The sequence below is a fragment of the Littorina saxatilis genome, linkage group LG1, assembly GCF_037325665.1.
Source record: "Littorina saxatilis isolate snail1 linkage group LG1, US_GU_Lsax_2.0, whole genome shotgun sequence".
NCBI classification, from domain to species: Eukaryota; Metazoa; Mollusca; class Gastropoda; order Littorinimorpha; family Littorinidae; genus Littorina; species Littorina saxatilis.
In genome coordinates this window covers 42855939-42877791 of record NC_090245.1, presented here as the reverse complement: position 1 = coordinate 42877791, position 21853 = coordinate 42855939, and the positions used below count along the sequence as shown (strand labels likewise).

General features: G+C 43.2%; 1 protein-coding gene and 1 long non-coding RNA gene across 4 annotated transcripts in view; one reads left to right on the top strand and one right to left on the bottom strand.

The window, feature by feature from the left end:
- Positions 1–3077: 3077 nt before the first annotated feature.
- LOC138970400 (uncharacterized) overlaps positions 3078–21853 on the bottom strand; it is a 30761-nt gene continuing 11985 nt past the window's right edge. Inside the window, exons 2-3 of the long non-coding RNA XR_011456925.1 lie at positions 3808–3973; positions 3078–3173 (exon numbers count right to left, since the gene is read on the bottom strand). This is a non-coding gene — a long non-coding RNA (uncharacterized lncRNA). The remainder of the gene's footprint in view (positions 3174–3807; positions 3974–21853) is intronic.
- On the top strand, positions 7986–21629 carry LOC138970355 (uncharacterized). Of its 3 annotated transcripts, XM_070342820.1 has the most exons (8): positions 7986–8314; positions 8838–8877; positions 11176–11292; positions 12028–12159; positions 14466–14607; positions 14855–14992; positions 15480–15625; positions 21489–21629. In XM_070342820.1, exons 3-6 carry the CDS (start codon positions 11184–11186, stop codon positions 14883–14885), a joined length of 414 nt encoding a protein of 137 aa, XP_070198921.1. In that variant the 5' UTR covers positions 7986–8314; positions 8838–8877; positions 11176–11183; the 3' UTR covers positions 14886–14992; positions 15480–15625; positions 21489–21629. The 3 variants fall into 3 exon arrangements, 1 of the variants encoding a protein (XP_070198921.1); XR_011456909.1 differs by lacking the exon at positions 14855–14992 and having other exon boundaries at positions 8008–8314; XR_011456911.1 differs by lacking the exons at positions 14466–14607; positions 14855–14992 and having other exon boundaries at positions 8005–8314.

The window sequence follows — 21853 nt, the reverse complement described above, 5'->3', positions numbered from 1 at the left end:
AATGTGAAGAAAAACATAACATGCATACATGTATATATTTTTGGATTCAAGAAAAATTTAAAAAAAATGCAATGTCACTACTTTCGTCTGTTTTTGCATTTTTAATTTCAAGCAAATTCTGATGCCTTAAAGGCACAGTAAGCCTCCCGTAAACCATCACAGATACTGTTAGGCTTTTACACACAGTGCAAACACCCTTTCATTTAAACACTCACCGCTTGAGAACATCCTAGGTGCCCTCCGTAAAGAGCGAGCAATTTTCAAAGAAATTATTTTTGCGTGGTTTATCTTACCCCTGAGCCATCGTGAACCCGTGTGATCCAGTTTCCCTTTTTTATCACAATGTTGTCGTCAGTTTGTAATTCGCTGTGAGCTTATCTGCAATAGCACGTTATTATGTACCTCTGACTATGCACGAAATAAACGGCTGTGGTTCACAAGAACTCTAGCGATGGCTTTTGACTGTTAAGAGGAACTGGCGATAGGTATAAACCGTCGTCTGCTACGAGAAACACGACCTTGCGTGACCCTGCTTCCGGGCTTTTCTTTTTTCAAACTTTCAAATCTTCGAATTGTACTGATCTTGTCTTGATGAAAAAAGAATTCTTTACTTTTATGATTTAAGAATGTTTGTGTAACAAGCTGTCAATTTATTATTTAGATTTTAAAAGTTAGGTCTAGCGCCAAAACGCACCACGGTCCGATTGTGTGAGGAGACAATCGGCAACATTAATTCTTTGAAAATTGCTCGCTCTTTACGTAGGGCACCTAGGATGTTCCCGTTCGGTGAGCGTTGAAATGGAAGGGTGTTTGTACTGTGTGTAAAAGCCTGACAGTATCTGTGATGGTTTACGGGAGGCTTACTTTGCCTTTAATGCAATTCGGGGTTTGGTAGACTTTTGGCTAACACAACAAACACAAAGACAAAAAACCCTACCAGATGCTGTATGTTGATCAAGTCAGTTGGCTCAAGCTCTTCGTCAGTAACCACGGTGTGTTTGGCATGAACCCTTATTGATGACCTTGTGGTGATGTACAGTTCGGATCTTTTCCCTTTGCATGCAATCAAAAGCAAAGCCATACATCAGTAGTACACATAGTATACGATTTGTTTTGTTTGTTTGCTTGCTTGTTTATTTCCTCTCAACACATTGGACAAACACGAACGACAATTCCAGCTAAAAAAAACACAAGTCGCTTGAAGCAATATAAACACATTTAGTCAAGGTGTCGGCATAAAAGGATTAGATTGACACCCCAAAAACAGTCATCGCCGAGACTATAATTAAGACAGTCTCGACTAACCACATGACATAAGCCTATGTATATGTTTTTGAAATCAGGAGAAATTGAAAAATACGATGACATTATTTTTAAATCTGCTTGTAAAAATTCGACAAATTTAATGAGCAAACTAATTAATTAATTTTTACGCTGCCCAGCTGAAATTCAAGCCCATAGTCCGGACTTCGTCGAAAATTGCTTTACCAAAATTTCAATTAAATTGAATGAAAAATGAGGGCGTGACAGTGCGGCCTCAACTTTCACAAAAAGCCGGCTATCATATGACGTCATCAAAAATGAAAAAAACCGTCTGGGGTTATTATACCGAGGAACTCTCATGTGAAATTTTATAAAGATTGGTCCAGTAGTTTTCTCTGAATCGATGTATACATACACACACACACACACACACACACACACACACACACACACACACACACACACACACACACACACACACACACACACACACACATACATACATACATACATACATCACGACCCTCGTCTCGATTCCCCGTCTATGTTAAAAAAGGAAAGAAAACAGAATGTGTAATCTGGCGGTTACAAAAACGTAATGTACAGACACTGGAATGGAATCGCACCTATTTCAAATATAGACCAATTATCTGACATATCTGAAAATCCAAGAATGCCTACAGACTGACAGCCAGACATGCAAACTGAACAAACGAAATTATTCAGGAAAGCGTTACTTATGGTAGGTGCACAATAGCATGCCATCGAGTTGAAGTACTGTTAACTTCGAACCGAATATATCAGTCTGTATGGGTTTTTTTTCGAGGAAAAGACCTGTGTCTATGATTGTAGATTGTGCCGGAAGATGTTTTTTTCCTCAAGATGAAATTTGAACCCTAACGGTTTTCCCTTCTGCTTACGATCAAAAAACAAGAACTGTATGTTATGGGAACGTTTAATCATTGACAAAACAAAACGTTACATTTACTAGTACGTCGACCCAGTGGTCTTTCAGACAGACACACTGTCATGATACAAATAATGAACCTTTCTCAAAATCGTCAATAAAACTCGCTTGGAAAATGCCGGAGAGGTTTTTGGATTCCTTCTGTCTACAAAAATGTCTCCACTCAAACTGCACTATATAACTGTAAATCATTAAATGCTCACCTGCATCTATGAGTTCTTGAATGGATTTCGGGATACCCTGAAAAGATAATTTTGTTTAAGTAAGTGTGAGTACGTGTAGGTAAACTAATTCCATGCTAGTACATCTAAAGGAACACAACAACAACAACAACAACAACAACAACAACAACAACAACAACAACAACAACAACAACAACAAAGGAACGAACAAAGAAAAACTGACCACTGTGTGTATCAACTGTTCATCAAATATGACGCTATTCTGAGGGCCCCAAAGGGTTTAAAATCGTGATCGTGATTGGCGATTTTTGACCTTTCTGTGACCGTGATTGCCGAAATTTCCATTTCTGTGATCGTGATGGGACTTTGCCCGTGATCCGTGATGACAAAAAAATCAAGTCTCGTGATCGTGATCGTCATTTGTTTTTGTGATCGTGATGGGCATTATTGCAAAGCATTTTATTTTCAACGTACATTTTTCACAGCTGTATCACTCTATGATCCTCTATTCGTCAAGGTGTTCGTGATCGTGAAAACAAAAATCAAGGTAACTGTGATCGTGAAAGCTAAAATTTCCCTTCCCGTGATCGTGATGATACCCTCCCTTTGGGGCCCTCTATTCTGATTCCTATTTCAAGGAGAGACAGGTGAGCCAACAGTGCTTACTGATTCAGGAATGTGATGTCTCGAGGCCTGGTTGTCACTGACTTGAGGGTACTTCATCTTCATGGATAGTGCCCTCTCCACTCCTGGTTCTTGCACTGCGTAAATCAATCATGTTGCGTCATTACATTATATGTAATACGACACTCTCCTACGTATCCTAGATCAATTTCGTTCAACATACTTTTGAGAGAGAAAAAAGTGTTCAGGATTGCATTTCAAGGAATTTTAAAGGAACGTCAGTCAGGAGGCAACAGATTGACTGGTTAACAGATTTTGTACACAATTTGTTTGATTTGTGGCTGTTCAAATGTCAATGTAATTTGACATAAGGCCAAACAAAAATATATGTTGGTTTAGGGTGACAGCTTTTTTAATTTAATTTTTAATTTTTTTTTAAAATTTAGTCGATTTAAAAGGAGGTTACTTCCCTTAGTCCCGGAATGGTTCGCAAAATGTGCCAAACGTTGAGGTTTATTTGAGAAATACAAAAAAAGTTTTAGGGCCGGCGGGAAAAAATAGGGTCAGTCGGGTTACCCTAAACCAACATATATTTTTATTTGGCCTTAATCTACTTCTGAAGCCAAACCACATAACACAAAAACATCACCAACAGGGAGGGGGGGGGGGGGTACATTAAGAATGAAGGATTTGAACGAAGTAAAGAACGAAATACACCTTACATAAAGTGCATGTGTGAATTATAGGTACAAACACTGTATAAATACTAACTGTCCTGCCGCTTCGCCGAATCCAGATGAAGAAGGTCGTTCCTGAGCTCCAGTAGAGAAGGTCTTTTGTTGGGGTCATGGTGGGTGCACCTGCTGACCAGGCTGTAAACATCGGTTGGCATGCACGGCCTTCGGGCCAGTTGCATGCTGCCTGGGTCCGTAAACATCTGCACAACATTATTCTTCAGTCATATTTGTGTGTGTGTGTGAATTCTTCGTAAGCGCACCAAGTTAAAGTTACTGTGCTTGTCACGTTGGTATATTTTTTGTTCCCCATAATTTTGTTCGGTTTTAAAAGATAGAAACAACCGTTGCGGTGGTGGTGGTGGTGGTGGTGGTGGTGGATATAGTAGTAATAGTTACAGGTGCAGTCATCGTTGCCAAAAAGAAATTTAACAAGAATACAGAAAACCGCGCTTTCCTGCTTAGCGCAATACGCTACCGCGCTATTCTCATTTCTGGATTGTCAATTTCACTTCGTGTTGCACGGGATAAGTGCCGCGGGGTGTTATGTCTTGCTGAAAAAATGCAGTACGTTCAGTTTTATTCTGTGAGTTCGGTAGGCCTGTGTGCATGGTGATGGTTGAGATGGACTTTCATGGTGTTTGGCCGATCCATCCCCAACTCTTTTTCTTAATTTCTTTTTTGGTTGGTATGCTGTTTGTTAATAGCCTAACTGAAGACATGTTAATCTGAAGACAATGCTAATTTCTCGCTGTTTTTAAGCTCAGAGACTCATGACACAAAGCACACATGCTTTAGAAGTTTCTCTTTTTTTGATTCCATCCTCAAACTTTTGCTATTGTAAGCGTAAACACACAGAGATAAAGAAATAAACCAAGTCATAAAATACAAGATGCTCCCCCGTAAAACTTCCCGGCCGCCACAGGAATTTCCTGTCACTGAACATAGTCAGTAGAACCCCCAAGGTCATCTAATTCTATTGTTGCTATAATTGCGTGCTGCCTCAACTGGTCACGTTCACCGTGGCTGCACTGTCTGCGGCTTCCCGCGAGTTCCCGCGAGCCCAAGTGTGTGTGTGTGTGTTTGTTTGTGTGTGTGTGTGCGCGCGTGTGTGAGTGTGTGTATGTATGTGTTTGTTTGTGTGTGTGTGTACGTGAGTGTATTTGTACCTGCGTGTATTTGTACGTGCGTGATTGTTGTGTGTGTGTGTGTGTGTGTGTGTTTTGTGTGTGTGTGTGTGTGTGTGTTTGTGTCACAGTACGTGTGTGTTTGTGTGTGCGTGCGTGTGTGTGTGTGCGTGCGAGTGCGCGCGCCGTGTGTGTGTGTGTGTGTGTGTGTGTAAGAGTGTGTTTTCGGGGGTATGTGTGTTCCAGAATGTGACTGAAGGAGTAAATGAAGAGGAAATGATGATGATGTAAAAGGGGAACGATTACTGAAAAAAACCATCAGCATGTACAACAACAACAACAACAACAACAACAACAACAACAACAACAACAATCGAGAAGATGAAAAGTAGAAGAAGAGGAGGAGCGGTCAGTCAAGCGCTGCTCCATAGCTAGTCTGTCAGTGCTTGAAAAAAGTTGGCTGTTTGAATTGGATATGTGGGTCGTTCTACAAAGCTGTCAGGGGCGGACGAGGGCCCCCCCCCCCCCCCCCCCCCGAAAAACAAATGTAAAAAAATTTGGAAAGCTGATTCTATGACCATTTCTAAGTTCAAATGGCACCAGATGGCACCATTTTGCTTCTTTGGGCCAACAAAATTTCCGGGGGGGCATGCCCCCGGACCCCCCTAGCAAATTCGGGCGCTTTGCGCCCATCACATTCACTTTTCGATTCAAAGTGCACCCCCCCTTACAAAGCAACTGATCCGCCCCTGGCTGTGTACCACGAGAGGGTCATGACTTTAGAGTTAGATTTCAGAATGTTTCTCTTGCTTCTCGAATGATATAAGGATATCAACAGACTGCAAATTGATCAAAGAGATAACGATAATAAAACCAAGAAGATCGTCTGGTTGGTTAGTGTTTTTTATGAAAGAAAACAGAGAAAATGGCGTCAAAAATGGCGCCTCGGTGTATTGTGACATGCTTACATCTTGTTTTGTTTTATCCGTGTAGCTGCCAATGAAATGCGACCATGAAACCCCCAAAATATATCTTCGTTGTGTTTTGTGCTAATGTTACTTATGCACTTTGCTGTTTGCCCCTGCACATGTTTACAGAGTGCATTTGGATCGCTCAAAAATAACGGTTTCCTACGTAACATTTGGTTTATAAAACCAACCGCGAACTACGTGGACGTGTCTATAACTTCTGCACGCACGAATATGCGACTGTGTGCATTATCAGGCATTACTGATGTGTAGTGAACGTGTTAGAATGTGCGCCGTGTCAATTTGATCCGATTTGAATGTGATTTTGCCTTTCGCGTGTCGCCACTAAGCTTCGTTTATATGTTTTCTGGTTACGCTGGATCGTTAAAAATGATATTTGTCACTTAGCAACGCATCAAACTTGGTGTTTCTTCAACATCGCTGAAAGGTTTTTCCATAAAAAAATCCCATTAACTTTTTGAACGGAGCAGGCGTGGAGCGTTTTATGAGTCGTTACCAACGAGGGACGAATGTTACGTAGGCAACCTTTCGCGACTCTTCGCTCTTAAAGTTAATATTTTTTAAAAGTTCGACATTTTAATGTTTTATTTTGTGATATACGTGCTCGGTGTCTCTTTGTCAAGTCTTAGGCTATTCTTTGTAGTCTAGTCCTGTTCCAGTTGTAATAGTTAAGGTAAAAAGAGTTTTCATCAAAATTTGAACACACTCGATCGACTAGTTGGTTTTTTTTTCTCGGAATCGATAAATCGAAGAAAATCAGATTAAATGCTGTTGCGAAATAGAGAGAAAGAAATCCTGTGTCTGTGGAGCTGATTTCCTTGTTAGTGGGCATTAAGCAATAAAAGGAGCAGTCCCTTCAACCAAGCAGGCAAATTTAGCATCGGATTTCACTAGCTTACAGCATTTACCCTCCCCAACTTCTTAAAGTTAGACATTGTGCGATTTTTCTCGCCCATGACACTTAGATTTATGTTAAAGGAAGAATAATGTGTCTGACAGGGCCACTAAGAAAAGATTGAATTATCAATCAAATATAACAAGAAGGCCTAGGCGCAAGTGGTCCACTAGATCTAAAAAGTTGCCCATCGTGTTTATAATCTGTGCCATGTAGCTTTGAAATCAGCAGTACATTGTTTCGGACACATAAGCTGTGAAAACCCGTAAAGTACATTGACTTTTTCGAAGCATGATCACAAAAATATGGTCGCAAAAATGAGGCGATTTGGTAGAATAATAACGTTTTTGAGATAAAAAGTATCGTGTCTATTGTGTTGATAGTTTGTGTATTGTTCTGTATCTGAGTTATTCCATGATTCAGATATAAACACAAAACAATACCAACGTGTTTAAGAGAGGAACACTGTGTGTCCGACGTAACTCGAAGACACAGCAAATCATTAATAATCAAAACAACGCACCTAAATCTGACCGAATTTCGAGTCTATTCAATGACGACGTCACTAAAACCAAAAGAATTCCATTCATAACACACACGTGTGTGTCATTCATAAGCCGGTTGATGACGCCACGTCATGGACCAATCGAATCGTCACAACATATGCTGACGTCAGCTGCGACGCGGCGCGAAAATGTGCTAACCTAGCCTTACTTGTCTCTGTGATAACTGATTCTGGACTTTCAATGTTCATTTTCTAGCTGCATGTCGACTCGATGTTTTGTTATTGATACTGTTTGTTTGTTGGTTGACGCAACCAAACAAATACGTTTTAGTTACCAAATATCTATTTCAATTCGTTTCCCCCGACTGCATTTTGTTCAGAATGAGCTCTGAATGGGAAGCAAATAAAACTTGTTACTATTATACTATGGCTTTTTGTAATCTGTCTTGTGTGTTTGGACAACATTTTACGCTAAACATGTGTGATGTTACACACCTTTCCGACCACCCCTCGTATCCAAAAAGCATAAACTTATCTTTTGTTTAGCATGGCACCGTGGCATATGTCTATATCTGTCACATAAACCATAAAAACAACCTATTCAGACAGTTTCAATTTTCACGATGCATGTCACACTTTTGGTACACAGCTTTATGGAATGACCCATATCAGTAATGTGTGTGTGTGTGTGTGTGTGTGTGTGTGTGTGTGTGTTCACAACTACATAACTGGGTTCCTTGCATTAACACACAAGCGTCCAACTGGGTTTAAAAAAAAAGTCGGTTCCAAAAATAGGGACCCACTTTTTTTACTACTGTTTCTAGAAGGAAAGTGTCAAATGAAGATTCTCAGAAGTTTTCAAGGCTGGAACCTTTTTGTGCACTTTAGTCAACTTTGTGTGTATATTAGTTCACACACCAAAGCGTGTGAAAAAGTTTCTGAGTTTCCGAAACACACAGCCCAAGGACAGATAACTCTAGTTACTGACGAGTTGCATTTTCAAGATGGCGACGCCTCGTCGATCCAAGGTAAGCGGGAAACTTAATTTTATGATTGTTTCATTATTAGGGAACAGAAACTGTATGTTTTTGTCATTGTTCTTTTTAATTTATTGTGAATAAGTGTTTTTGTGTAGGCTATATTATCTTGGGATGAGGCAGTGACTGATCGAACGGCGGAGATAGTATTGATCTATTTTTCACGCAAGAAAAATGCCTGTACTTTCTTCTTTCATGCTATTTGTGCGTTTAGTGCTGAATTTATAAGAGTAGGTAACTTGAGGATGGTGATAATAATATGGCATTTCTTAGCTAAGCTTACAGAAAACACGATTTGAAAAGACCGGCTGTCAATCCGATCTCTAATAGACGCAGGCTGTTCTTCTAGTTTCCACCCGCCTTCATCTTTTTGAAGATTCTGTTAGTGTTTAACACAGCACTCGGGGCAACACATAATATTGATAAACATGCACAACAAAATTGAATATTGACAGCATGCGCATGCATGTGTATATCATTGCTGTAAGTGTAATTGTTTGCATTTTATTTGCAGATGATTTCTTCAGCAAGCCATTATGACGGGTAATTCAAAGGTGAGAAGGATCACGATTAATCAATGTCAGTGCATCCTGGCTGGTCCATGAGAGTGGGAAATCTGTGGGCTGATCTGTAACCAAATCAAACCAATAAATTTCATTTTTGTAGAGCTCCAGCCTGGCATTTAATATTATAAATGATGAGAAAGACTACATGGGTCATTGGGTGAACATTCCATTGTCAGAAATGTGTGATTGGGTTTGTTAATTGTTGGATGCTTAACGCCCAGTCCACAACTATAGGCGACCTCAGGGATGACTCATGATAGGGTTATTAAACGGGAAAATACAGGTGTATGGACATAGGGCGGCAGAAACAAAACACCCTCGCGGGGCCGGAGAATAAAGCGACCCCTGAAAACTAAAAGGGCTTAACCCCCTGTCCACCCTAACCGTTATGACTGCTTAAATGTTATCTGTCCCTCCGTTCGGTTGTTCATCTGGCTGTCTGTCCGTCTTACTGTCCGTGCACGCCGGAGAAAAATATAACTTTAAAGATGCACAGAGTTGAAGTCTAAATCAACAGTATTTTGATAATTATGTACACTTTATTAATATACTGGTAATGTTTATTTAGTAAAAAAACTTAATTTTGCACAAGATATCGCTGCGTACATATATATGACCATTTTTACCTGCCGAAACAAATCACCTTACCTCTTGCTCTCACTGTTCTAGAACTGTGACGTCATTTCACATTTTCAGTACACTCTAGCTTAGTTACACACAGTCAATGTGAAGAAAGTCTCCACTTTGACTGCCAAATTTTGCGATTCTGAATGTTGTTCAGTCAGCAGTTGTGAAAATAATAGTGAAATAAAGCAAGACCTGTTGCTGTTCTTCAACTTCAAGAATACCAGTATGAGTTGTATTGCAGTGATGCAAGCAAGGAATTAGTAAACAATCAACTGTATTTAGTGGAGTCTCATCAGGCTTTGGTGTGATCATGAAAACCGAATTCATACTACAGTAGAACCCCCTATTTACGACTTTGGAAAAACCTTGAAAATTAGGTCGTAAAAAAGGGGGGGGGGGGGGGGGGGAGTCTTAAAATGGTTGTTTGAGTTTTTGGCCCGGGCGGTCATGAATTTGGTTGCAGTGTACAATGTATGTACTGTTATGTACTGTCAATGTACACACACAAACACACAGTTGCAGTTTACAGTCCTATCTACACACACACACACCCAAACACATTACAGCAGAACAACTTTAACTCAAGTTTCAAAGAAAATTTACTCATGGCGTAATGCTCGCTCCCCGCCGAGTGAAGCACATTTGACATTGTGGCGCAACCAGTAAAATCCGAATGTCCTGCTCGATAGAAAGCATAACGACTTTTCTCCCGAATCATGTTTCTGCTCACAGGAATGTTTCTTCGCCGTGCATCGCTAAACTTGTCTCATACATGATCGTTGAGGTCTTCGTACAGGCACCTTTCTTTGCGTACTTTCGCTTCGCTATCCTTCTCCCCATCTTGATAACACCGAGTCTTTATTCTTGACGATACACAGGATTTGCGTCTTCCCGACACCTAAGTAAGTCGCCACGGATTGCCATTTCGCTCGATTAGCGATTACTTTATTACCTCTCTACTCAAGAGTTGGCGCTTTTCTCTTTATTTCGCGAATTCAGCTTAGACACGTTTTGATAACATAATCATAAATTCTGTACCATCTGTGGCATAGGCCTATCACTCACAGTCACATTTATATTTGAAAAAAATTCACCTACTGCCCGTTGAATCATGAATGCACTGTTACGAGAATTAATAAACACTTAAAGCAGATGCCATCAGAATCTGAATGTCTAAACTCTAAAAGAAACATTTACAACAGGGCATGGTTTTCTAGTTTGCTTACTTCTTTTTTATAAAAACTTACAAAGTGCTCGCGATTGTCTCTTTTGGTACACTCTAAGTCATTACGGTAGCCCACCAAGTACTGTTATGATGTCAAGTCTTATGTCAAGCACCAAGTCCAAAATTTCCAGGTGTGCTCATTCACTTTTGATAAATAAAAATAATACAAATTGGCGATGCTCATTTTTGTGAAATTATTTTCAGATTGATATAAAAAGCAACTTCATTCTACCTCTGTTAATTTTCCCTTCGTACTACTTCAGTGCATCTTTAGTTTAAAGTGAGGCCACCTCCTAAACTATGTTCATACCTCAACCATGATGTTGGATCTAGGCTGTTTGCATTCTTCAATTTCTTGTCAGCTGAATTTTCCTCTCAGCATTAATATTGACAGTTCTGGCTCTCCACTACTTGAACCTTTTGTTTTTCAACAGGGTGTCACATGGTGCCAAAGAGACCCATGAAACCAGGGTATCCAAAGCGTCGGCAGAGAGGCAAAAGAGGAGGGAAAAGAGGACGTTCGAGTCTTCATACTCATCACTACCTTCTAGGTTAGCCTCATTTTCATTGTCTTTTGCACATGGGATCAGCTCCATGATTAGCTAGGTCTACGTTTCCCAGGTGTATGTTCCTTCAGGTCTCTATTCCTCGAGTCCTTTATTTCCCCCCATTCCCTCTGGTCTCAGTTCCCCAGGTGTATGTTCCCTCCAGGGCCAGGGAACAAAGCCCTGCGGGACATTAACCAGGGGAAACACGGACCTGCTCCCATTGTGTCCTTGGGCTGAAGGCTCACGCTCCTATTTGTGACCAAGTGTAACCATGCTAGCCTTTCACACTTGTAAAAAACTTGGTCTGCATCGTTTTAAGATAAAGCAAGGACTTGGTTTAGATTTTGTTCTGACATGTTAGATAGTGCCTATATTGTTTTGTTTCCATCTGACTATGACTGCCTAAATGTCATCCGTTCATCTGTCCCTCCATCCGGTTGTCCATCGGGCTGTCTGTCCATCTAACTGTCCGTCCGTCTGGCTACATGTCTGGGCACGATGGGGTTGTCTGTCCCTCCATCAGGTTGTCCGTCTGGCTGTCCGTGCACGCCGGGGAAAAATACAACTTTAACGTGAGGTCACCTCCAAAACTAAATATTTCATACCTCAACAGACTGTCCATGATGTTGGAATGACTTGGATCTAGTCTGTTTGCATTCTTGTCAGCTGAATTTTCCTCTCAGCATTAGTATTGACAGTTCTATATCTCCACTACTTGAACCTTTTGTTTTTTAACAGGTTGTCACATAGTGCCAGAGAGGACAATGAAACCAGGGTACTCAAAGCGTCAGCAGAGAGGCATGAGAGCCCAGGACAAAAGAGGCCGTATGAGTTTTCATCCGATTCTTCATACTCACCACCACAATCTAGGTTAGTCTTATCTTCATTGTCTTTTCTGTCCGGGATCACTTACACGATAACCCATGTCCATGTTCCCCAGGTCCATGTTCCTTCAGGTCTATGTTTGCCCAGGTCTGTGCACAGGCGGAAGGTATCGTTCACTGGACCACTACTTTCATAGAAAGACTACAAGGTATGTCACTCAGCTTCAAGTCGTCTGTGTTCTTGGAGTCGCTTCCTGCGGACAATTTTTGTGTTCAAGGCGGTTTGCCTCTTCCAACAGTCTGTGTAAGGTCAAATAAATACAGTTGAATGATTGTTTTAACTACATCATACATGTATCTTTAATTTTCAGCTGCCGTCTGCTGCAAGTTGTTTTTAACCATCATTTTGACGAATGTTCGTTTGCGAACCGCTACCTGTAGTTGGGAAGAAATCATGCATCCCGCACCGAATATGCATACGGGTGCTCATTGGTCTAAAACATATGTAAATATTGCAGCGAAGGGAAGCTACCCACGGGAGTTTCACTTTAGGTTTTTGTTAGGTTTTTGGTGAAGAACCGTTTGCCAAATCAAAAATAATCATCGAATATCCGGTTATTAACCAATGAGCGCATCGCACTACCAACTCCTCGGACCTACAACTGTTCAGCTTTCCCACGGGATCTAAGTGATATGCCGGCGACAGACGCGTTTGGTCGCACAAAATACGGTGCAGCGGACAGGCAGCTAAACATAAAAGGTACAGATAGTTAGAACATTCATTTATCCTAGCTGGCATTTGTAAAGTTACAAAGAATCTCGACATTGGCAATTATTATTTGCATAATTTTTTTTGAAGTTAGTGGAGCAAGACTCGAAGCTGAGTGTCATACCTTGTAGTCTTTCTATGAAAGTAGTGGTCCAGTGAACGATACCTTCCGCCTGTGGTCTGTGTTCCCTTGGGTCTATGTTCCTTCAGGTATATATGTTTGCCCAGGTCTATGTTTCATAAGCCAGAAACACAGTCGATCAACTGCAGTTGTCCGAGAGAACCACAGTAATCCGACATTATCGGGTTTCACAAACAAAATTTCAGTCGGCCGACTGCGGGTCATCTCACCGGAAGTCGGCCAAACACGGTGATGCTCTCCCCCCAACACTGTGTTCGGCTTACTGCGGTAAACCGAAAATAAATGTAATTATCCGCACAGTCAATGACACAATGACAATGCTCACACTTTGATTATGTTTTCTCTGGCCGATATGAATGCGTGATGTATTGTGTAAAACAATTCCATCTCAAACGGCATAAATAAATCCCTGCGCCTTGAATATGTGCGCAATATAAATTGTATAAAATAAAAATTAAAATTTTTTTTTTAAATAAATCCCTGCGCTTAGAACTGTACCCACGGAATACGCGCGACATAAGCCTCATATTGATTGACTTTTTTGGATTGTGAGCCAAACCTTGTGATTGTTCTTCGAAATGTATCTATCATGACGCAGTAATCCAGGAGACAAGTCAGGGTTATGTCTTGAAGACGTCACATTATGGCGTAAGAGGGTTAGACGTCACGCGAAGGAATTACTGAAAGTCTCGATCATTGTTATTTTTAGCGGGCCGAGACTAGTTTTTTCTTCCATCGCCATTTCCACGTGCAAATGAGCAAACGGAAGTGGTAATGTTGCTAAATTTAGCCCTCGACTTGGCCATTCGGATTACTGTACAGTTGGTTGACTGCGGTTGTCCGCGGGTGACGGTGATTCGCTCATGAAACGCGCTTTTCGGTGACCCGGCGATCAACCACAGTCGATCGACTGGGCCCCAGGGGCCAGTTTCATAAGATAGCAGTGAACCGACTGACAGTCGATCGACTGCCCAGTCGATCGACTGTGGTTGATCGCCGAGGTCACCGAAAAGCGCGTTTCATAAGAATGAAAACTATTGCACGGAATCAAGTAATTTTTGTTGTCACAAGTTTTCCCCAAACTGGTCTTTGATGTAATGAAAAAGGCAAAGTAGTGACTTCATTAGTTTGCCCAGGTTCCAAAATATAATGAGTCCCCCTCGTATTGCTTTGTTTCTAGCTGACTATGACTGCCTAAATGTCATCCGTTCATCTGTCCCTCCATCAGGTTGTCCGTCTGGCTGTCCGTGCACGCCGGGGAAAAATACAACTTTAACGTGAGGTCACCTCCAAAACTATAATTTATTTCATACCTCAACAGACTGTCCATGATGTTGGAATGACTTGGATCTAGTCTGTTTGCATTCTTGTCAGCAGAATTTTCCTCAACATTAATATTGACAGTTCTATATCTCCACTACTTGAACCTTTTTTTCAACAGGTTGTCACACAGTGCCAGAGAGGACCATCAAACCAGGGTACCCAAAGCGTCAGCAGAGAGGCGTGAGAGCCGAGGACGAAAGGAGAAAAAAGAGGCCGTTCGAGTCTTCATCCGATTCTTCATACTCACCACCACCATCTAGGTTAGTCTTATCTTCATTGTCTTTTCTGTCCGGGATCACTTACACGATTACCCATGTCCATGTTCCCCAGGTCCATGTTCCCCCAGGTCTATGTTCCTTCAAGTCTATGTTCTCTTAGGTCTATGTTCCTTCAGGTATATGTTTGCCCAGGTCTCTGTTCCCTGAGGTTTATATTTTCCACCATGATTATGTTTTCTCTGGTCTCAGTTCCCTAGTTCTAAATTCCCTGGGTGTATGTTCCCTCCAGGCCCAGGAAACAAAGCCCTGCACAACATTAACCAGGGGAAACAGACCTGCTCCCATAGTGACCTTGGGCTGAAAGCTCACGCTCTTGTTTGTGACCAAGAGTAAACCATGCTTGCCTTTCACACTTGGAGAAAACTGGGTCTGTATCATTTTAAGATAAAGCAAGGACTTGGTTTAGATTTTGTTCTGACATGTTAGATAGTGCCTATATTGCTTTGTTTCCATCTGACTATGACTGCCTACATGTTATCCCTTCATCTGTCCCTCAATTTGATTGTCCGTCTGGCTGTCTGTCCATCTGACTGTCCATCTGACCGTCCGTCTGGCTGGTTGTCCGTCTGCTGTCTGTCTATATGACTGGCTGTCTGTCCATTTGTCTGTCTATCTGACGGGTTGTCTGTCCATCTGACTGTCCGTCCGTCTGGCTGTCCCTGCACACCGGGGAAACCTAAAACTTTAATGTGCGGTCACCTCCAAAACCATGTTTCATACTTTAACCAGGCTGTCCATGATGTTGGAATGACTTGGATCTAGTCTGTTTGCATTCTTGTCAGCTGAATTTTCCTCTCAGCATTAATATTGACAGTTCTGGCTCTCCACTACTTGAACCTTTTGTTTTTCAACAGGGTGTCACACAGTGCCAGAGAGGACCATGAAACCAGGATAGCCCAAGGGTCAGCAGAGAGGCATGAAAGCCGAGGTCGAAAGAGGAAGAGAGTAAAGAGGCCGTTCGAGTCTTCACCGATTCTTCATACTCACCACCGCCATCTAGGTTAGCCTTATCTTCATTGTCTGTTTGTGTCTGGATTCAGCTTCATCATTACCCAGGTCTGTGTTTCCCCAGGTCTATGTTTCTCCAGGTCCGTTTCTAAGGTCTGTGTTCCCCCAGGTCTGTGTTTCCCCAGGTCTGTGTTCCCCCAGGTCTGTGTTCCCCCAGGTCTGTTCCTCAGGTCTGTGTTCCCAGACCTGCCTACCCTTACGATTTGGGCGTAACTTACTACGAATGTTAACCCAAACTACGCCACCATGCTTTCCAGAATGGAAGTACGATTTTTAAGAATCCAAAAGTATGATTTTTTGCATCTTATCTCGAAGTAAATCCGATCAGTATAGTTGCTTTCGCAGAGCTTGAGTTTGCGCCTGCGCGAGATCATTTAGGCAATATCCGGTCATTTCCGGCCTGTTCAGCCACAAACAAGATAGACGCTGCCGTTCGCATTACAATGAATTAGCGACGCGTGGAAAATCTGAGTCCCCACGAGACAGACGAATCTGACGAGGAAGCTTGTCACAGTGGTGGTAAAAGGATTGCTGTGAGAAAGAAGACAGCCATTCAACAGAAATACAAAGGCAGCTAAATGAAATCGTGGCCAAGCCTAGGACCTTAATCAAAAGGACCAAAGCACGTCTTGTGTTCCCTTTGCCACAGTGACTTTTCGTGTGCACACATTGGAAAATATGACTGTGCATAGCACATCGGGACAGATTATCACAAGGATGCAGTACAGAGAGCTCATAGAAACAAAAAGACGTTCAAATTACCTGTTTCTTTATCAGGAAGTTGAGTGATACAGTAACAAAACTGGAGGGAGAAATTATCCGAGCAGAAGACTTAGTGTCAATGTGCAAAATGATTGCCGAATGGAACCTGATTACACTTTCTTCCAACAGATTACTCTTTTTGGCTTGACTCATTACACCTTGTAATTTTGGGGGTAGGCAGGTCTGTGTTCCCCCAGGTCTGTTCCTCAGGTCTGTGTTTCCTCAGGTCTGTGTTCCCCCAAGTCTGTGTTTCCCCAAGTCTGTGTTTCCCCAGGCCTGTTCCTCAAGTCTGTGTTCCCCCAGGTCTGTTCCTCAGGTCTGTGTTCCCCCAGGTCTGTGTTCCCCAGGTCTGTGTTCCTCGAGTCTGTTCCCCCAGGTCTGTGTTTCCCCAGGTCTGTGTTTCCTCAGGTCTGTGTTCCCCCAGGTCTGTTCCTCAGGTCTGTGTTCTCCCAAGTCTGTGTTCCTCCAGGTTTGTTCCTCAGGTCTGTGTTCCCCCAAGTCTGTGTTTCCCCAGGTCTGTTCCCCCAGGTCTGTTTCCCTATGTCTGTGTTCCCCAAGGTCTGTTTCTCAGGTCTGTGTCCCCCCAGGTCTGTGTTTCCCCAGGTCTGTCTTCTTCTTCTTGTCGTTCGCCAATGCTAAACGTGGAGTCCAGCTCTGGTAATGAAGCTGGTGGTCTTATGAAGAGCCTCCACAGGTCCATGCAGCTTCTCATGAAGGGGCACCGGCCTGGTCCAGATCTCTCTCCTCAGGGGCTGGAGATTCCTGCAGTCCTGCAGGATGTGGGCTGCATCCTGCTCTGCGTCTCCACAGGGACACATGGGGGAGGGCACGGCTCGCAGTTTTTTGTGCAGGTGTTGTTGCATTCTGTTGTGCCCTGTTCTCAGGCGAAAAATGACTACCTGTTCAGGTCTTGACAGTTGGTGGTTGCTGTCGTGCGTTGGGGGGGGGGGGGGGGGTTAAGCAGAGACTTTATGACGGTTTTCATCTCTGTGGAGCTCACTGGGTTTTCTTCTTGTTCGTCCTCCGCACCCAGTTTGGCCATTTTATCCGCTTGTTCGTTCCCCTCTATCCCGCAGTGTTAGGGGACCCACTGCAATATCAATCAATATGAAGCTTATATAGCGCGTATTCCGTGGGTACAGTTCTAAGCGCTTGTCGAATACAGTCTTCAGACAAGTGATGTTATGAAGTGTCGTTGTAAGCTGAGGCAGTTTGTTGTTGTTGACTGCTTGCAGCACAGACAAGGCATCAGTCAGGAAGACAACTTGGGTGTCGGGATTGACCTTGCTGCTGATGGTATTGGCTGCGTGGATAAGCGCTTCTACCTCTGCTCTGTAGTTGGTGCAATGGAGGCCAGTTGGTATAGCCTCTGCTTGCCACTCTCCACTGGGGTGTTGGATGTAGACACCAGCTCCTCCTCTCTTGACGGCATCTGTGGCGGACCCATCTGTAAAGACCCGCATCCATGCTTCTTGGGGGTATATTTCGTCGAGCATGGCAAGTGTCACCTGGCTTTCTTCTGCACATCGCTCTGTTCATCTTTTGTTGTGAGATGAGGAACTGTGGTCTGGATGGACACGTTTTCAAGGTTGTTTTTCCAGGGTGGTTCTTCAAGGGAGAAGTGTGATGGGTGAACCAGTTCAGGCATCTTTGCTTGGTGTTCTCTCTTCAGGGCCCGTGTCTCAGTTGCAAAGCTTGATCTCTTTAGCCTGCCAGAAGAGAGCTGCTTTATCCTTGCATTCATTTGGTGGTCTGGAATGCACTGGTACTTGATGTCTTGTACCATCGCTTTGCATTCTCTTCTCTTGCTGAGTGGAGGTATGCCGGTCACCTGTTGCATCTTGTCTATTGGGGTTGTCTTCATAGCGCCTGTGATGATTCTCATCGCTTGATTTTGGACTATCTCTAGGGTTTGAAGGTGCGTCTTGGCTGCTGTCATCCAAGAGCTAGATCCGTACTCAAGGTGAGGTCGTACGGTCCCCTGGTACACTGTCTTGAGGATCTTTTCGTTTGCGCCCCATTGTGATCCTGCCAGTTTCCTCATGATGTTCAGTTTTCTTCTGGCTTTTGCTTCCGCATTCATGATGTGATGTTGCCATGTCATGCGTTTGTCATATGTGACTCCGAGGTAAGTTTGCTGGTCTTCAAACTTCAGTGGCGTGTCACCCAACGTCAGTCTTCCAGGTTGTACTTTGGCGGAGAGTGTGAAGAGAGTAGCTGTTGTCTTGTCTCTGTTGATGGTTACACACCAGTTGTCTGTCCAAGCTGCAACTTTCTCGAGGGCAAGTTGCATCCTGTAGGTCGCAGTTGTTGCATGCTCCTCAGTGCACCAGAGAACAAGGTCATCAGCATACAGTGCTGCATGGACTCTACTGGGCAACTCGGGCATTCAACAGAAATACAAAGGCAGCTAGCTAAATGAAATCGTGGCCATGCCTAGGACCTTAATCAAAAGGACCAAAGCACGTCTTGTGTTCCCTTTGCCACTGTGACTTTTCGTGTGCACACATTGGAAAATATGACTGTGCATAGCCAGGGCCTAGCATTGTAAGCTGTTCGGCTTACTTTACGCCGAAATAACATCTCCAGTACGCGGAACTCGATTTGGTGTACTCCGAAATGCAAAAACCTGTTATTCCCAAACGGTAAACCCAAACAGTCCCAGCTTTCGTTTTGTGCGCTGTTCGGTTCAATTCTCAATCGGTTTGACAGTTTGCTTGAGCACGCACTTCCTGTGGCATCGCGCGACCATGCTTTGTGCCGGTGTTTTGTGGCTCTAGACTTGAAATAATGTCTCGAAGCGACATTGTTGAACGTGGTCAGCCATTCAGTGACAAAGAATCTAGGTATTCCTGGAAGTGGGAATGGCACTTTCAGGCCAAATAACACAAGATTGTCAGTTTTCTTGTTTTCTGTCTGTGTTTTGCTTGTTGGTGAAGGCATAATTTAGTTGCTCAATCTTCTTGGGGGGGGGGGGGGGGGGGGTCATTTTAGGTAAAAAAATCTCAATTTATTTTTCAAATTTTCTATGAGTTTTTTTCTATTTCACCACTATATATATTTATATTTCTTCTTTTTTTTTCCCCCACCAGGGGCCAGACCCCCGCCTTTGTAAGCTGAACTCACTTTTTCCAATGCTAGGCCCTGATAGCACATCGGGACAAATGATCACAAGGATGCAGTACAGAGAGCTCATAGACGTTCAAATTACCTGTTTCTTTATCAGGAAGTTGAGTGATACAGTAACAAAACTGGAAGGAGAAATTATCCGAGCAGAAGACTTAGTGACAATGTGCGAAATGATTGCCGAATGGAACCTGAATACACTCTCTTCCAACAGATGACTCTTTTTGGCTTGACTCATTACACCTTGTAATTTTGGGGGTAGGCAGGTCTGTGTTCCCCCAGGTCTGTTCCTCAGGTCTGTGTTTCCCCAGGTCTGTTCCTCAGGTCTGTGTTCCCCCAAGTCTGTGTTTCCCCAGGTGTGTTCCTCAAGTCTGTGTTCCCCCAGGTCTGTTCCTCAGGTCTGTGTTCCCCCAGGTCTGTGTTCCCGCAGGTCTGTGTTTCCCCAAGTCTGTGTTTCCCCAGGTCTGTGTTCTCCCAGGTCTGTTCCTCAGGTCTGTGTTCTCCCAAGTCTGTGTTCCCCCAGGTTTGTTCCTCAGGTCTGTGTTCCCCCAAGTCTGTGTTTCCCCAGGTCTGTTCCCCCAGGTCTGTTTCTCAGGTCTGTGTTCCCCAGGTCTGTTTCCCTATGTCTGTGTTCCACAAGATCTGTTTCTCAGGTCTGTGTTCCCCCAGGTCTGCTCCCCAAGGTATGTGTTCCCCCAGGTCTGTGATCCCCCAGGTCTGTGTTCCCCCAGTTATGTTTCTCAGGTCTGTGTTCCACCAGGTCTGTTCCTCAGGTCTGTGTTTCCCCAGGTCTGTTCCCCAGGTCTGTGTTCCCCCAAGTCTGTGTTCCCCCTGGTGTGTTCTTCAGGTCTGTGTTCCTCCAGGTCTGTTCCTCAGGTTAGTCATCCCCCAGATCTCTGTTCCCTGAGGTCTAATTTCCTCTGTGTCTCTATTTCCCAAGGTCTATATACTAATAAATAATGTTATGTGTGTGTGTGTGTGTGTGGTTTTTTGACTCACATGCGAAGCAAAAGTGAGTCTATGTACTCACCCGAGTCGTCCGTCCGTCCGTCCGTCCGTCCGTCCGTCCGTCCGGACGTCCGTCCGTCCGTCCGGAAAACTTTAACGTTGGATATTTCTTGGACACTATTCAGTCTATCAGTACCAAATTTGGCAAGATGGTGTATGATGACAAGGCCCCAAAAAACATACATAGCATCTTGACCTTGCTTCAAGGTCAAGGTCGCAGGGGCCATAAATGTTGCCTAAAAAACAGCTATTTTTCCCATTTTTCCCATTTTCTCTGAAGTTTTTGAGATTCAATACCTCACCTATATATGATATATAGGGCAAAGTAAGCCCCATCTTTTGATACCAGTTTGGTTTACCTTGCTTCAAGGTCAAGGTCACAGGAGGTCTTCAAAGTTGGATTGTATACATATTTTGAAGTGACCTTGACCCTGAACTATGGAAGATAACTGTTTCAAACTTAAAAATTATGTGGGGCACATGTTATGCTTTCATCATGAGACACATTTGGTCACATATGATCAAGGTCAAGGTCACTTTGACCCTTATGAAATGTGACCAAAATAAGGTAGTGAACCACTAAAAGTGACCATATCTCATGGTAGAAAGAGCCAATAAGCACCATTGTACTTCCTATGTCTTGAATTAACAGCTTTGTGTTGCATGACCTTGGATGACCTTGACCTTGGGTCAAGGTCACATGTATTTTGGTAGGAAAAATGTGTAAAGCATGTGAGTCGTATGGGCTTTGCCCTTCTTGTTAATGATTAATGTGTCCATCACCTTCGCAATATACTCTCACTCTCTCTTTCTCTCTCTGTTTTTTCCCTCTATGTCACTCAAACTTTGCTTGCAACAACTGCATTATTGAATATAATTCTTCCTGTCCAATTGTTGTGAGTAAGATTATATTGTCTCACACTCTTACCCTAACCTTTGTGGGATGTTGTATTCTGCAGATTCAGGATGCCGATCATCTCTTTGCCAGCCAAAGCAAGTCCTTTCAAGTGACCATTCAAGTGACCATTCAAGTGACCATTCAAGTGTTCAGTTTCCTGCTCTACTCAAAGAGGCACTGTCAGGTGGGGGGGGGGGGGGGGGGGGGGGGGGCGGAGATAAATGCAAAAAACATTGTTGTATTTTTTGCCAACAAGTCAATGTAAAAATGTCTACCCACCTTGAATGAGTTCACAAAGAAGAGCCAGAGGTAGCTCAGATTTTGGCAGTGAAAAAAGAAACTTGCTTCGCCGACAAGCTTACCTTGGATCCACGAGTCGTCGCCATCTTGAAACTGCAACTCGTCAGTAACTAGAGTTATCTGTCC